The sequence below is a fragment of the Ranitomeya imitator genome, chromosome 3 (assembly GCF_032444005.1).
Source record: "Ranitomeya imitator isolate aRanImi1 chromosome 3, aRanImi1.pri, whole genome shotgun sequence".
NCBI lineage: Eukaryota > Metazoa > Chordata > Amphibia > Anura > Dendrobatidae > Ranitomeya > Ranitomeya imitator.
This window is the reverse complement of record NC_091284.1, coordinates 831,943,797-831,961,669: the sequence shown is the minus strand read 5'-3', so window position 1 is coordinate 831,961,669 and position 17,873 is coordinate 831,943,797. Positions and strand designations below refer to the sequence as shown.

At 38.2% G+C, this 17,873-nt stretch overlaps 1 protein-coding gene across 5 annotated transcripts in view; it reads right to left on the bottom strand.

Annotated features, from left to right (window-relative positions):
- Positions 1-1,141: 1,141 nt before the first annotated feature.
- SLCO2B1 (solute carrier organic anion transporter family member 2B1) overlaps positions 1,142-17,873 on the bottom strand; it is a 178,420-nt gene continuing 161,688 nt past the window's right edge. For 3 of the 5 annotated variants that reach the window (XM_069759477.1, XM_069759479.1, XM_069759478.1), the window contains exons 14-15: positions 15,960-16,080; positions 1,356-2,021 (exon numbers count right to left, since the gene is read on the bottom strand). In XM_069759477.1, coding sequence (XP_069615578.1) covers positions 1,835-2,021; positions 15,960-16,080 — 308 coding nt within the window. In that variant the 3' untranslated portion in view covers positions 1,356-1,834. Of the gene's footprint in view, positions 2,022-15,959; positions 16,081-17,873 lie in introns of all 5 variants that reach the window. The other 2 variants (XM_069759476.1, XM_069759475.1) reach the window with 1 other exon arrangement.

Genomic DNA, 17,873 nt, shown 5'->3' with positions numbered 1-17,873 from the left:
ACATAGAATAATTACAGGGAAACTAAAGCCAAGATTGCAGCTAAAGAAAAAGTTTCCTTTATGGAATATAGAGCCAGCAAAGGCCAACTGGAGCTATGGTAGCAGCTAAAGATGATTTATAATTAAAATATAATACAAGTAAGGGTTCATTGAAGCAGGGAAAGAAGCTTAAGACAAAGTTTCCTTTTTGGAATCTAAAGCAAGGGAAGGCCAACTGGAGCTAGAATAGTAGATGAAAGTAAAGTGTCTTTTGTGGCACAAAAAAACAAGTAAATTCCAAATTGCGCTGAGATAGCAGCCTAAGCTGAAGTTAACTTTATGGAATATAAAACAAGTAAAGGCCAACTGGAGCAAGGGTAGCAGCCGATGAAGATGCTTCTTTTATTAGAATATAAAGCATGTAAAGACCAAATGGTGCAGGAAAAGCAACTGGAGTTGATGTTTCCTTTATGGAACACAGAGCAATTAAAGGGAAACTAAAGCCAAGATTGCAGCTAAAGGTAAAGTTTAATTTATGGAATATAGAGCAAGTAAAGGCCAACTGGAGCTAGAATAGTAGATGAAAGTAAAGTGTCTTTTGTGGCAAATAAAACAAGTAAATTTCAATTGGCGCCGAGATAGCAACCTAAGCTGAAGTTTCCTTTATGGGATATAAAACAAGTAAAGGCCAACTGGAGCAAGGGTAGCAGCTGATGAAGATGTTTTATATTATTAGACTATAAAGCAAGTAAAGACCAAATGGAGCAGGAAAAGCAGTTGGAGCTGATGTTTCCTTTATGGAACACAGAGCTATTAAAGGAATCTAAAGCCAAGACTGCAGCTAAAGGTAAAGTTTCCTTTATGGAATATAGAGCAAGTAAAGGCCAACTGGAGCTAGAATAGCAGCTGAAGGTAAATTTTGTTTTGTGGAATAAAGAATAAGTAAATTCCAACTGAAGCTAGAATTGCAACTTACCTTGAAGTTTCCTTTCTAGAATATAGAGCAAGTAAAATCAATTGGAACTAGGATATCAGCCGCAAGTAAACGTGAATTTATAGAATATACGGCAAATAAAGACTAGGTTGAGCTAGAATAACAGCTGTATGTGTACAAATGAAAGTTTCGTTAAAGTAAATCAATTAAATGGACGATGATAGCAGCTGAAGGTAACATTTCTTTTATGGAATATATGGTAAGTAGAGGCCAACTAGAGCAAGAACAGCAGATGAAGTTGAAATTCCTTCACAATGTGTCAATAAGATAAACTGGATCTAGAATAACCGTTTATGTCTTATACGGAATGTTCTGAATTGTATCTATTCTTCACATGTTTGACTATTTTTATGACTTTGGTCCTGCAAATTACAGCATTAGGTTCATCATTAACCACTTCACAGTTTTTAATTTCTCCTGGATCAATAAAGAAATACATAATAGGTGGAATTTGTGAGATAAGTTATATTCTTACTATATCATGTTTATGCCCAAACCACGAGGAAGCTTCTCGGACCTGTTTGCCTCCGCAGATGCAGCATATGTTCAGCTCTATTGAAAAAAGTAACATTTATCACCAAGCAATGATCAGAACAAATACAAAGGAAGTTTATGACGGAAGCTGTTGGGTAATCCTTGGTCCTTGGTCTTTTTCCATGTAATATTTTTGAAACATTTGTAGCTTGTTCAGCCATTTTTTCCAAAAAGACATAATGGGGAAAAAAGAGATTATTGCCAAATATATCACCGCTGGAGATGAGAGGTTTCTAGTGAACTTCTATTGCCACGTCCCAAGTATTCGGTCATGTCCAACACTCATAGCACGAATTCCGCCTCCCCATGGAACTTCCCGTCATTGATCTAAGCAGCCTCCTCCTTATCCCGCCCTGGGACAATGATAAGATTTTCCTGCTTTTCATTTAATTTATGCATCTCTGGGTTTTGTTCGTCCTCTATCTTGACCTTTTCTTTGTGACGTAATACAAAGTAAACCGCAATGAATAAGATCAAAGCTCCAATTTCAAAGAGAATCTGCAAGCCGATGTACCTGCGGAGAACAAAAGCCAGATGGGTGAAAGTGAAGATCATAGAGCACCGAGCTGCATTAATAATATTATGTATGTACAGCCAGACTCAGCAACAATGTAGATCTGTTCAATTTAGCTGAAAAGAGTCATTAGCACAATGTACTGTAAAACCGCTAGATCTAATAAATGCTTCTACACAAAACTGTATGCAAATCAGTGATACCGACTAGACATGAGCGAAACCTCGGCAAAATTCGGTCACAGTTCGGTAAATGATCGTGTTCCACTAATGCTTTTGTTAGGACTTTGCTTAGGATAGTGGAGCTGCCTGGACATGTTTTATGAGGGAAGGGGATGTGTCTACGTCAGAGGAGCGGCAGACTGTAATTTTTTTCCTCCAATATCTTAATGTGTATACATTTTGGCAGCCAATCAGGGCACAGAAATTATCCACAACGTCCGGACATAAGGGCTTTTGTCATTGGCGACTGAAGTCGCATGTTCCTCTCCACATAATAAGCGGACATGTTGTATTGCTGGCACAATTTTCTCAGTGTAACAGTGCAGAGAGGCTAGTCCTACAAGTTGTCATATAGTTAAATAGGATTCTGTCCTGTGAGAAATCGACCTTCCAACATCTAACTAGTTTGTGCTAATAGTGTTGTGCAGGCAGGAGTCCACATTTTCTACTAAAAATTGTTTACACTAAATCTATGTTGCAGTCAGGATTCAGGAGGCCCCATTTGCGAATCAAAATAGATGGGGATAATATTGAGGTGTAGCAAGGAGGCCCCATTTGCTAATCACTATAGATGGGGATAATATTGAGGTGCAGCAAGGAGGCCCCATTTACTAATCAAAATTGTTAGGTCTAATTTTTGGATTCAGCCAGGAGGCCCCATTTAGTACTTAAGACCATTAGGATTAATATTGTTGTTCAGGCACACTATCTCAGAAAATACAGATTGTTCATTTAGTAACAGGTGACTGACAGCTGTGGGCCTAGGGTTGTGAAACAGCTGGTTAAAAGAGGGGAAGGGTACATACTACATGAGTGGGAAAAAGTGAGGTCATGATGGAAGGGGGAATAGGCTTGGTGTACGACATGTACGTGGATAATGTATTAATGTGAATGAAAGCTCAACTGAATAAACACCATCTTGTCCTATCCAAAGACCACTGACAACATCTGTTACTAGAAGGGCTACTCCACTCCTTTTCTTTAGCAGCCGCACAGAGGTACGCCTTGTAGATGAGGGCTAGAAAGATCATGTGCTCCAATGGATAACCAGCGTTGCATCAAGTGGGCTCTCCTCCTCTTTCTCCATCTTAACATCACAAACCGTACAATCCTCAAAGGTGGCACCCTAATTATGATTGTTTCCACCCTTATCACAACTTTGCAACAGCACAACAGACTGTGGAGAACCACAGATGGGCCATTCGGTAGAGCTTTTCACACATTCTATTCCATGGGCATCAGAGGTCTACTGCAAAGATTCACAGAATCCAGAGGAGGAAAGCATCTGCACTGATGCCCAAATTTTTTTCCTGTTGGAGCCAGAGTAGGACGAAGTAGGGTCCGAGCAGAGTCCAGACCCTCGCCACCAGACATTAACCACCAAGTGATCCTAATGAGACTAAGATACCTGAGCGGCAAATGCAGACTGTACTGTAGTGCCAGAGCAGGAATGGGAGGAGGGTGACTCTCAGGGTGAGGAGTGGGAGAACAGAGAGGATGACTATGAGGTTGTAGATCCCACTTTGTGTGAACCTAGAGGCATTCAGCTCAGTAGCTCAGCAGAGGAGGTGGAGGTGGAGGAAAATGAGAAGATTATGTTGTGGCTTGCTGTACAGACATGGAGTGATGCAACCATGGCAAGCAGTGCATCCTCAGCCACAACTGTGGCTGTAGCCAGCATCGGTCATGAGTCTGCAGTTCACAAAGGCAGCAAGGGTTGCCTAGCCTGGCCCTTTTTTGAGACGGCAAAAGATGACCCAACTCAAGTTATCTGCCAACTTTGAAAAAAACATCTCAGTAGAGGCAAAAATTGCAATAATTTTACTAATAATAATAATAATTTTATTTATATAGCGCCAACACATTCCGCAGCGCTTTACAATTTATAGAGGGGACTTGTACAGACAATAGACATCACAGCATAACAGAAATCACAGTTGAAAATAGATACCAAGAGGAATGAGGGCCCTGCTGCTCGCAAGCTACAGACTATGAGGAAAAGGAGAGACATGAGAGGTGGATGGTAACAATTACTTTAGTTATTCGGACCAGCCATAGAATAATACTACTTCATGCATGAATCGTCACATGTGCAATCGACATGCCTTAGTCTGGGAATCTATACTTTCTATCTATACAATCTATCTATACTCCATCACAGTGGCAAGTGTTCTGACACAGGTCTCTGGCTGCAGAAATACCACTTGTTTACCCCTTACAGTCAGGGTGAGTGAGAGCCCATCAGCTCTTATGGAAGTGGAGATCCCTACTGTTTTTGTTTCACCGAGCACACCACATATTTCTCAATCCACCATACCATCTCTGCCTGCACCTTCCTTACAGTCCAGCAGTTTGTCTTGTTCACCCTACTTCATCCTTTCTCAGCACAGCAGCCAGACCTTGGTCCTGAAGTTATGGTCACATAAAAGAATATTTCCTCCCACACATGCCAAAGCTAAAAGCTTGACCTCCACCATTTCCAATCTGTTGGCCACGGATATGCTGCCTTTCTGCCTGGTGGATACAGATGGTTTCTGAAAGTTGATAACTGTTGCAGTCCCCCAGTACCAGTTGCCCAGTTGCCATTACTTCTCTAAGAAAGCTGTGCCTGCACTACATCAGAATATCGCAAACAAGATCACCCGTTCCCCCCAAAAATCTATGTCTGCCAGGGTGCATTTCACCACTGACAGCTGGAAGAGTAAACATAGGCAGGGGCATTACATTTTGCTAATTGGGCACTGGGTAACTCTGGTGGCTGTGGGGTCAGGCGGTCAAGGGGCTGCTCCACAAGTCTTGGAATCCCCAAGGCTTGCGGGAAAAACCTCTGTATCCAACACTTTCTCCACTGCTTCTGGCTCCTCCACCTCCTCTAGGGCCTCCACCTGCACCCTCAACCTCTCCCTTAATGAGACAAGCGTTCCAACAATGCAGAGAGAATCCACCCCACCTCCTTACTGCGTACACATCTGGCCTGGATGCAAAGCTGCAGAAAGCACATTCGCACTGTACTTACTTCTGCTGATTGCACCCCACAGATAATTAACTCGCATTGCTACATAGGTCTTTCGGCCTACCAGTTAACTGTTTGATTTACGATGTGCCGACACAGTGTAATTCCACTCTGCACATGTTGCAGTAACTGTGGCAGCAGTAACGAGCCCTGGTGCAGTATATCCTTTTGAATAGCCTGGGCTAACGCAATCTGTACGTGGTGCAAATCATGCTTGCGGAGTGGGCACAGATGAATGACCTCTGCACCCTTTTGCACAGTTTCAAAATTGCTACTAAGATGACTATTGCTGAAGATGCCACCATCATCATCACTATTCCCGTCATCTACATGCTGAAGCACTCTTTGAATAGTTTGCAAGAGGAGGTGCTGGTCCCCGAGGAAGAGTTGGAAAAGGAGGAGGATGCGGAATGGATAACAATATCTCTAAGTTCTGGACTGTTGTTGCACATGCGGGTGCCATTGGATGGTGGATTGCAGTGACCAAGGGGAGCTCATGGTACCATACAAACTGTTAATGAAGGTGCAGGAGCCAAAGAACAAATGGAGGAGGACGAGGAGGAAGAGGTGATGGGTGCGCAACAGTCAGGAGATGAAGAGCATAATGATCCCCTCTGTTGTCTGTGGTTGCAGTAGGGGACAGAGGAAGCAACCTTAAGTGTTACCCCACCACCAAACCATGGTTTTTGACCTCAAGGAAGCACCCAACACATGAGCACCTTCTTGCTGCCCTATCTGCAACATGATGTCTGTATTGTTAGGATTAGAAATAGTGCTGACTACAGGGTTGCCACTCTGTTAGATCCATGGTACAAGAGTAAATTTTGCCTGATGCTTCCCCCCTGGAAAGGGACGCGTGCATGGTAGAACACCGAAACATGCTTATAGACAATCTTGTCTATAAGAGTGGTTTTCACGAAGACAGCAGAGAGGCACACATTGTTCATCGCAGTTACGGACTTCCAACCCTGGGACCGTCAAGTCATCAACACAAAAACATTAGCAGCAGCAGCAGTGTAAGTGGCATGTTCAGTTTCTGTGAGTTGTTAAACCCATTTTTAAGACCAACCCATACACCAGCAGAACTGAGTAAAAGTCTGACATGTTGTGAAAGACTGGACAGGATGCTGCAGGAGTATCTCAAGCTCAATATCAATGCCATCAGGGGGAATTTGAACCCTTTTGAATCTGGGTCTTCTAAAATGGAAAAGTGGCCTGAGCTCACCTCTCACGCCTTGGAGGTTTTGTCATGCCCGGCAGATAGTGTTCTCTCATAACGAGTGTTCAGCGCTGCTGTCGTGTCCTCATAGAAAAGTGCATCTTGCTGTCCCCTAAAAGTGTAGACGGCCTAACTTTCATCAAAATGAACTAGTCATAGATATCCAATGACTTTTGCACCCCAGTCGCAGACAAGGTGATGATGGGTGTAGTTTTTAGTGTAATGCATTGATCTCGTGTTATTGCAGTCTGTGACACATTTTTCATGGTTTCTGTGCCTGCTGTTGCTCCTGCTGCTGATGCCACACAAAATGTTTAGAAATATGGAGACTCCAAGTTGGGTCTCCATCTGTTGAGTTGCCTGTACTGGAAGGGGTGTCAGAGCAACATGATACTGTCTCTACTCTGTGGAAATTGATGCTACTTTAGTGGTGTGTGGCAATAATCTTTTCAACTGTGGAGACTCCAAGTTGGGTCTCCATCTGGTTTGTTGTCTGAATTTGGCAGGAGTCTCAGAGCACCACACCTTCACCTGTCACTAATCCACCTTGTACATAAGGGGCAGTATTATAGTAGTTACATTCTTGTACATAGGAGCAGTATTATAGTAGTTATATTCTTGTACATAGGGGCAGTATTATAGTAGTTACATTCTTGTACATAGGAGCAGTATTATAGTAGTTATATTCTCATACATAGGTGCAGTATTATAGTAGTTATATTCTTGTATGTAGGGGCAGTATTATAGTAGTGATATTCTTGTAACTAGGGAGCAGTATTATAATAGTTATATTCCTGTACATTGGAGGCAGTATTATAGTAGTTATATTCTTGTATATAGGGGCAGTATTATAGTAGTTACATTCTTGTACATAGGAGCAGTATTATAGTAGTTACATTCTTGTACATAGGAGCAGTATTACAGTGGTTATATTCTTGTACATAGGAGCAGTATTATAATAGTTATATTCTTGTACATAGGGGCAGTATTACAGTAGTTATATTCTTGAACATAGGAGCAGTATTATAGTAGTTATATTCTTGTACATAGGGGCAGTATTATAGTAGTTACATTCTTGTACATAGGAGCAGTATTATAGTAGTTATATTCTCATACATAGGTGCAGTATTATAGTAGTTATATTCTTGTATGTAGGGCAGTATTATAGTAGTGATATTCTTGTAACTAGGGAGCAGTATTATAATAGTTATATTCCTGTACATTGGAGGCAGTATTATAGTAGTTATATTCTTGTATATAGGGGCAGTATTATAGTAGTTATATTCTTCTACATAGGGGCTGTATTATAGTAGTTACATTCTTGTACATAGGAGCAGTATTATAGTAGTTACATTCTTGTACATAGGAGCAGTATTACAGTGGTTATATTCTTGTACATAGGAGCAGTATTATAATAGTTATATTCTTGTACATAGGGGCAGTATTATAGTAGTTATATTCTTGAACATAGGAGCAGTATTATAGCAGTTATATTCTTGTATGTAGGGGCAGTATTATAGTAGTGATATTCTTGTACATAGGGGCAGTATTATAGTAGTTACAGTGGGGCAAAAAAGTATTTAGTCAGTCAGCAATAGTGCAAGTTCCACCACTTAAAAAGATGAGAGGCGTCTGTAATTTACATCATAGGTAGACCTCAACTACAGGAGACAAACTGAGAAAAAAAAATCCAGAAAATCACATTGTCTGTTTTTTTTTATCATTTTTTTAGCATATTATGGTGGAAAATAAGTATTTGGTCAGAAACAAACAATCAAGATTTCTGGCTCTCACAGACCTGTAACTTCTTCTTTAAGAGTCTCCTCTTTCCTCCACTCATTACCTGTAGTAATGGCACCTGTTTAAACTTGTTATCAGTATAAAAAGACACCTGTGCACACCCTCAAACAGTCTGACTCCAAACTCCACTATGGTGAAGACCAAAGAGCTGTCAAAGGACACCAGAAACAAAATTGTAGCCCTGCACCAGGCTGGGAAGACTGAATCTGCAATAGCCAACCAGCTTGGAGTGAAGAAATCAACAGTGGGAGCAATAATTAGAAAATGGAAGACATACAAGACCACTGATAATCTCCCTCGATCTGGGGCTCCACGCAAAATCCCACCCCGTGGGGTCAGAATGATCACAAGAACGGTGAGCAAAAATCACAGAACCACGCGGGGGGACCTAGTGAATGAACTGCAGAGAACTGGGACCAATGTAACAAGGCCTACCATAAGTAACACACTACGCCACCATGGACTCAGATCCTGCAGTGCCAGACGTGTCCCACTGCTTAAGCCAGTACATGTCCGGGCCCGTCTGAAGTTTGCTAGAGAGCATTTGGATGATCCAGAGGAGTTTTGGGAGAATGTCCTATGGTCTGATGAAACCAAACTGGAACTGTTTGGTAGAAACACAACTTGTCGTGTTTGGAGGAAAAAGAATACTGAGTTGCATCCATCAAACACCATACCTACTGTAAAGCATGGTGGTGGAAACATCATGCTTTGGGGCTGTTTCTCTGCAAAGGGGCCAGGACGACTGATCCGGGTACATGAAAGAATGAATGGGGCCATGTATCGTGAGATTTTGAGTGCAAACCTCCTTCCATCAGCAAGGGCATTGAAGATGAAACGTGGCTGGGTCTTTCAACATGACAATGATCCAAAGCACACCGCCAGGGCAACGAAGGATTGGCTTCGTAAGAAGCATTTCAAGGTCCTGGAGTGGCCTAGCCAGTCTCCAGATCTCAACCCTATAGAAAACCTTTGGAGGGAGTTGAAAGTCCGTGTTGCCAAGCGAAAAGCCAAAAACATCACTGCTCTAGAGGAGATCTGCATGGAGGAATGGGCCAACATACCAACAACAGTGTGTGGCAACCTTGTGAAGACTTACAGAAAACGTTTGACCTCTGTCATTGCCAACAAAGGATATATTACAAAGTATTGAGATGAAATTTTGTTTCTGACCAAATACTTATTTTCCACCATAATATGCAAATAAAATGTTAAAAAAACAGACAATGTGATTTTCTGGATTTTTTTTTCTCAGTTTGTCTCCCATAGTTGAGGTCTACCTATGATGTAAATTACAGACGCCTCTCATCTTTTTAAGTGGTGGAACTTGCACTATTGCTGACTGACTAAATACTTTTTTGCCCCACTGTATATTCTCATACATAGGTGCAGTATTATAGTAGTCACATTCTTGTACATAGGAGCAGTATTATAGTAGTTACATTCTTGTACATAGGAGCAGTATTATAGTAGTTATATTCTTGTATGTAGGGGCAGTATTATAGTAGTGATATTCTTGTACATAGGGGCAGTATTATAGTAGTTATATTCTCATACATAGGTGCAGTATTATAGTAGTTATATTCTTGTATGTAGGGGCAGTATTATAGTAGTTATATACTTGTAACTAGGGAGCAGTATTATAATAGTTATATTCCTGTACATTGGAAGCAGTATTATAGTAGTTATATTCTTGTATATAGGGGCAGTATTATAGTAGTTATATTCTTCTACATAGGGGCTGTATTATAGTAGTTACATTCTTGTACATAGGAGCAGTATTATATTAGTTATATTCTTGCACGTAGGAGCAGTATTATAGTAGTTATAATCTTGTATATAGGGGGCAGTATTATAGTAGTTATATTCTTCTACATAAGGGCTGTATTATAATAGTTATATTTTTTTACATAGGAGCAGTATTATAGTAGTTATATTCTTGTATATAGGGGCAGTATTATAGTAGTTATATTCTTGTATGTAGGGGCAGTATTATAGTAGTGATATTCTTGTACATAGGGGCAGTATTATAGTAGTTATATTCTCATACATAGGTGCAGTATTATAGTAGTTATATTCTTGTATGTAGGGGCAGTATTATAGTAGTTATATACTTGTAACTAGGGAGCAGTATTATAATAGTTATATTCCTGTACATTGGAGGCAGTATTATAGTAGTTATATTCTTGTACATAGGGGCAGTATTATAGTAGTTATATTCTTCTACATAGGGGCTGTATTATAGTAGTTACATTCTTGTACATAGGAGCAGTATTACAGTGGTTATATTCTTGTACATAGGAGCAGTATTATAATAGTTATATTCTTGTACATAGGGGCAGTATTATAGTAGTTATATTCTTGAACATAGGAGCAGTATTATAGTAGTTATATTCTTGTATGTAGGGGCAGTATTATAGTAGTGATATTCTTGTACATAGGGGCAGTATTATAGTAGTTATATTCTTATACATAGGTGCAGTATTATAGTAGTTATATTCTTGTATGTAGGGGCAGTATTATAGTAGTTATATACTTGTAACTAGGGAGCAGTATTATAATAGTTATATTCCTGTACATTGGAGGCAGTATTATAGTAGTTATATTCTTGTATATAGGGGGCAGTATTATAGTAGTTATATTCTTCTACATAGGGGCTGTATTATAGTAGTTACATTCTTGTACATAGGAGCAGTATTATAGTAGTTATATTTTTGTACATAGGAGCAGTATTATAGTAGTTATATTCTTGTATATAGGGGCAGTATTATAGTAGTTATATTCTTGTACATGGAGCAGTATTATAGTAGTTATATTCTTGAACATAGGGAGCAGTATTATAGTAGTTATATTCTTGCACTTAGGAGCAGTATTATAGTAGTTATATTCTTGTACATATGGGCAGTATTATAGTAGTTATATTCTTGTACATAGGGGCAGTATTATAGTAGTTATATTCTTGTACATAGGGGCAGTATTATAGTAGTTATATTCTTGTACATAGGGGCAGTATTATAGTAGTTATATTCTTGTACATAGAAGCAGTATTATAGTAGTTATGTTCTTGTACACAGGGAGCAGTATTATAGTAGTGATATTCTCGTAAATAGGGACAGTATTATAGTAGTTATATTCTTGTACATAGGGGCAGCAGTATAGTAGTTATAATCCTGTACATAGGAGCAGTATTATAGTAGTTATATTCTTGAATATAGGGAGCAGTATTATATTAGTTATATTCTTGTACATAGGGGCAGTATTATAGTAGTTATATTCTTGTGCATAGGGGCAGTATTATAGTAGTTATATTCATGTACATAGGAGCAGTATTATAGTAGTTATATTCTTGTACATATGGGCAGTATTATAGTAGTTATATTCTTCTACATAGGGGCAGTAATTTAGTAGTTATATTATTGCACTTAATGCTGCCTATATATTCCACTTTAACTACTATCATACTAATATATATGCAGTACTGAGTTGGATTTCTCTTCCCCATGTCTCATTATCTTGTAGTATTTTTCATAACCTGATTTCAGCAACCTCTTGTACATCATAACTATATTTGCTACTTTGTAGATTTTCATTTCTCATCCTGACGTTTTCATTTTGGGAATTTGTTTCCTTGGTTTACATGACTCCGTGTAATGAAATTCACTGCTAGTTTTCACAAAAAGGCCATAAAACTCCAATACAAAGAGTAATTGTACCATACAGCAAGCTACTTATTATAGAAGGACAAGGACACAGAAGTGAAAATTAATTCACAACCAATAACAAATAATAAGTATCCAGGGGTGACTATAGCCTCTTGTAATTTTAATTAATGTACAGTTCATAAAACACCAACCATATTTTTTGACGGGCTACACTGAAAATGTGATATGTATAAAGAAGTTCTGGACTGTCAAAAAAAAAGTATTCTTATTTATAATGAGAAGTGTTATAGTAACTACTGTATATTCTTGCACATAGGGGCAGTATTATAGTAGTTATATTCTTGTACATAGTGGCAGTATTATAGTAGTTATATTCTTGTACATAGTGGCAGTATTATAGTAGTTATATTCTTGTACATAGGGGCAGTATTATAGTAGTTATATTCTTGTACATAGGGGCAGTATTATAGTAGTTATATTCTTGTACACAGGAGCAGTATTATAGTAGTTATATTCTTGTATATAGGAGAAGTATTATAGTAGTTATATTCTTGTACATAGGGGCAGTATTATAGTAGTTATATTCTTGTACATAGGGGCAGTATTATAGTAGTTATATTCTTGTACATAGGGGCAGTATTATAGTAGTTATATTCTTGTACACAGGAGCAGTATTATAGTAGTTATATTCTTGTATATAGGAGAAGTATTATAGTAGTTATATTCTTGTACATAGGGGCAGTATTATAGTAGTTATATTCTTGTACATAGGGGCAGTATTATAGTAGTTATATTCTTGTACATAGGGGCAGTATTATAGTAGTTATATTCTTGTACATAGGAGCAGTATTATAGTAGTTATATTCTTGTACACAGGAGCAGTATTATAGTAGTTATATTCTTGTACACAGGAGCAGTATTATAGTAGTTATATTCTTGTACATAGGGGCAGTATTATAGTAGTTATATTCTTGTACATAGGGGCAGTATTATGGTAGTTATATTCTTGAACATAGGGGCAGTATTATGGTAGTTATATTCTTGTACACAGGAGCAGTATTATAGTAGTTATATTCTTGTACACAGGAGCAGTATTATAGTAGTTATATTCTTGTACATAGGGGCAGTATTATAGTAGTTATATTCTTGTACATAGGGGCAGTATTATAGTAGTTATTTCTTGTACACAGGAGCAGTATTATAGTAGTTATATTCTTGTACATAGGGGCAGTATTATAGTAGTTATATTCTTGTACATATGGGCAGTATTATAGTAGTTATATTCTTGTACACAGGAGCAGTATTATAGTAGTTATATTCTTGTACATAGGGGCAGTATTATAGTAGTTATATTCTTGTACACAGGAGCAGTATTATAGTAGTTATATTCTTGTACACAGGAGCAGTATTATAGTAGTTATATTCTTGTACATAGGGGCAGTATTATAGTAGTTATATTCTTGTACATAGGGGCAGAATTATAGTAGTTATTTCTTGTACACAGGAGCAGTATTATAGTAGTTATATTCTTGTACATAGGGGCAGTATTATTGTAGTTATATTCTTGTACATAGGAGCAGTATTATAGTAGTTATATTCTTGCACATAGGAGCACTATTATAGTAGTTATATTCTTGTACACAGGAGCAGTATTATAGTAGTTATATTCTTGTACACAGGAGCAGTATTATAGTAGTTATATTCTTGTACATAGGGGCAGTATTATAGTAGTTATATTCTTGTACATAGGAGCAGTATTATGGTAGTTATATTCTTGTACACAGGAGCAGTATTATAGTAGTTATATTCTTGTACATAGGAGCAGTATTATAGTAGTTATATTCTTGTACACAGGAGCAGTATTATAGTAGTTATATTCTTGTACATAGGAGCAGTATAATAGTTATATTCTTGTACATAGGAGCAGTATTATAGTAGTTATATTCTTGTACATAGGGGCAGTATTATAGTAGTTATATTCTTGTACATAGGGGCAGTATTATAGTAGTTATATTCTTACACATAGGAGCAGTATTATGGTAGTTATATTCTTGTACATAGGGGCAGTATTATAGTAGTTATATTCTTGTACATAGGGGCATTATTATAGTAGTTATATTCTTGTACATAGGGGCAGTATTATAGTAGTTATATTCTTGTACATAGAAGCAGTATTATAGTAGTTATATTCTTGTTCATAGGGGCAGTATTATAGTAGTTATATTCTTGTACATAGGAGCAGTATTATAGTAGTTATATTCTTGTTCATAGGGGCAGTATTATAGTAGTTATATTCTTGTACATAGGAGCAGTATTATAGTAGTTATATTCTTGTACATAGGGACAGTATTATAGTAGTTATATTCTTGTTCATAGGAGCAGTATTATAGTAGTTATATTCTTGTACATAGGAGCAGTATTATAGTAGTTATATTCTTGTACATAGGGGCAGTATTATAGTAGTTATATTCTTGTTCATAGGGGGCAGTATTACAGTAGTTATATTCTTGTACATAGGGGCAGTATTATAGTAGTTATATTCTTGTACATAGGAGCAGTATTATAGTAGTTATATTCTTGTACAAAGGGGCAGTATTATAGTAGTTAAATTCTTGTACATAGGAGCAGTATTATAGTAGTTATATTCTTGTACATAGGGGGCAGTATTAGAGTAGTTATATTCTTGTACATAGGAGCAGTATTATAGTAGTTATACTCTTGTACATAGGAGCAGTATTATAGTAGGTATATTCTTGTACATAGGAGCAGTATTATAGTAGTTATATTCTTGTTCATAGGGGCAGTATTATAGTAGTTATATTCTTGTACATAGGGGCAGTATTATAGTAGTTATATTCTTGCACATAGGAGCAGTATTATAGTAGTTATATTCTTGTACATAGGAGCAGTATTATAGTAGTTATATTCTTGTACATAGGGGCAGTATTATAGTAGTTATACTCTTGTACATAGGAGCAGTATTATAGTAGGTATATTCTTGTACATAGGAGCAGTATTATAGTAGTTATATTCTTGTTCATAGGGGCAGTATTATAGTAGTTATATTCTTGTACATAGGGGCAGTATTATAGTAGTTATATTCTTGCACATAGGAGCAGTATTATAGTAGTTATATTCTTGCACATAGGGGCAGTATTATAGTACTTATATTCTTGTACATAGGAGCAGTATTATAGTAGTTATACTCTTGTACATAGGAGCAGTATTATAGTAGTTATATTCTTGTACATATGAGCAGTATTATAGTAGTTATATTCTTGTACATAGGAGCAGTATTATAGTAGTTATATTCTTGTACATAGGAGCAGTATTATAGTAGTTATATTCTTGTTCATAGGGGCAGTATTATAGTAGTTATATTCTTGTACATAGGGAGCAGTATTATAGTAGTTATATTCTTGTACATAGGAGCAGTATTATAGTAGTTATATTCTTGTACACAGGAGCAGTGTTATAGTAGTTATATTCTTGTACATAGGGGCAGTATTATAATAGTTATATTCTTGTACATAGGGGCAGTATTATAATAGTTATATTCTTGTAGAGAGGAGCAGTATTAGTGAAATGTATGTTCCATTGTAATTTTAATTGAAGATTGTTTTCTACCGTGCAGTAGACTAGCATTAACATCTTTAATAGTTATGAGCGAATATTCTCGTTACTCGAGATTTCTCGATCACGCTCGGGAGTTCTCCGAGTATTTTTTAGTGTTTGGAGATTTTGTTTTTCTTGCCGCAGCTGAATGATTTACATCTCTTAGCCAGCTTGATTACATGTGGGGATTCCCTAGCTACTAGGCAACCCCCACAGTTACTTATGCTGGCTAACAGATCTAAATCAATCAGCTGCAGCAAGAAAAACTAAATCTCTGAGCACTTAAAAAAATACTCGGAGGACCCCCGATCACGCTCGGGAAATCTCGAGTAACGAGAATATTCGCTCATCACTAATCTTTAATAATAATTTCTATCTATTGTGATTTTACCTTTGCCTGTCACTTACCGTTGCCTCAGCAGGTTGTTATTATAATATTGGCAGGAGGCTTTGGCTCCACACTTCTTCCCCCATAATATACAAGTGCTGTCAATCATACTTCCAAACATGACGGGACCAGGCAGCCAGGCTGGAAAATAGGTATTAAAGTCATAAATTACCAGAAAAATAATCACAGAATATTTATAAACTTTCTTATTCACCGTCATCTTCTCAGCATCGGATCCATTTATTAGGACCATATAATAAATATGTGTCAACTGAACCTCAAGGACTCAAGTTTTCACTCTCCCTGCACACTAGGTACCGGGACGGAGAACCACAATACATCATTACTGGGATACTAAACCTCTGGATACAAAGAATATTGCACCGGACAATAGGGTCTGATACATAATGGAAAAAACAAAATCCAGCTCACCATACCGACATTCCCAAGAGTTCGGAGCACGGAACCGCTGTGTCAGGGCGTAGACGAACAGGAAAGAGAAGGAGATCCAGCTCAACGAAATAGTGAAAAATCCATAGTTTATTTCACTTAAAATATAGTGAAAGGACAAAACATCAGCATACAAAAAAATATTTTAAAACCAAGGTCAACGCGTTTCCGGTGACTAAGCACCCTTAATCATGATTAAGGGTGCTTAGTCACCGGAAACGCGTTGACCTTGGTTTTAAAATATTTTTTTGTATGCTGATGTTTTGTCCTTTCACTATATTTTAAGTGAAATAAACTATGGATTTTTCACTATTTCGTTGAGCTGATACATAATACATAGCATACTTCATTAGACATCCGGGACTCAGACACCGAGCCACCAGATATTGATACTGGGACACCCAACATCTGGACCCAAATAACTGCGGTACATACAGATGTACGGAGACCACTAAACCAAAGGACATCATAAACTGGGATCACTGAACAACTGAGCACCAGGAGCCATGACACCTACCCACTCTACACAAGGGTTTAGGACACTAAACGACTGTGCCCCAAGGACAGCTATAAACTTCTGGACAGAAGGGACTGGGACACTAAATCACTGCACACTGGGAATTCAGACACTACACCACTAGACATTATGGACCAAGACATTAAACCACTAAAAACCAAGGACTGGGGCACTAACTGACTTGGACACCAAGGACCAGAACATTAAAGCACTTTATTCCAGGGACTGGGACACTAAACTACAGCACACCAAAGACAAAGAATCTAAGTTCACGGACACCAGGGACTGAGACACCAAAACACTGGACACCAGGGACTAGGACATGAGACCACTAGGCACACGGAACTGGGAGACCAAGTTACTGGACATAAGGAACTAGTACCCTCAACCACTGGAAATCAAGTACTGGGACACTAAAACACACACACCAAAGACGAAGAAACTAAAGTTATGGACACCAGGGACTGAGACACAAATACACTGGACACCAGGAACTGAGAAACAAATACACTGGACATCAGGGAATAGGACATGAGACCACTAGGCACAAGGAACTGGGAGACTAAGTTACTGGACATGAGGAACTAGTACCCTCAACCACTGGACATCAGGTACTGGGACACTAAATCACACACACCAAAGACGAAGAAACTAAAGTCATGGACACCAGGAACCGAGACACAAATACACTGGCCACCAAGGAATGGGACATAAAACCATTAGGCACAAGGAACTGAGACCCTAAATTACAGGACTTGGACCCTTAACCACTGGACACCAGATACTGGGGCACTAAAACTATGGTCACATTTAGAGGGGACATACAGTATACCATTCAGTAGACCGGAGCAGCTGGTATCACTGTCCCACGGAGTCTTGTATGTTTAGTAAAATGTGTAAAGGAAATTATCCAGTGAAGCATCCACTGAGCTGTCATCAGGACAGGACAAGTGATCCCACCATATGA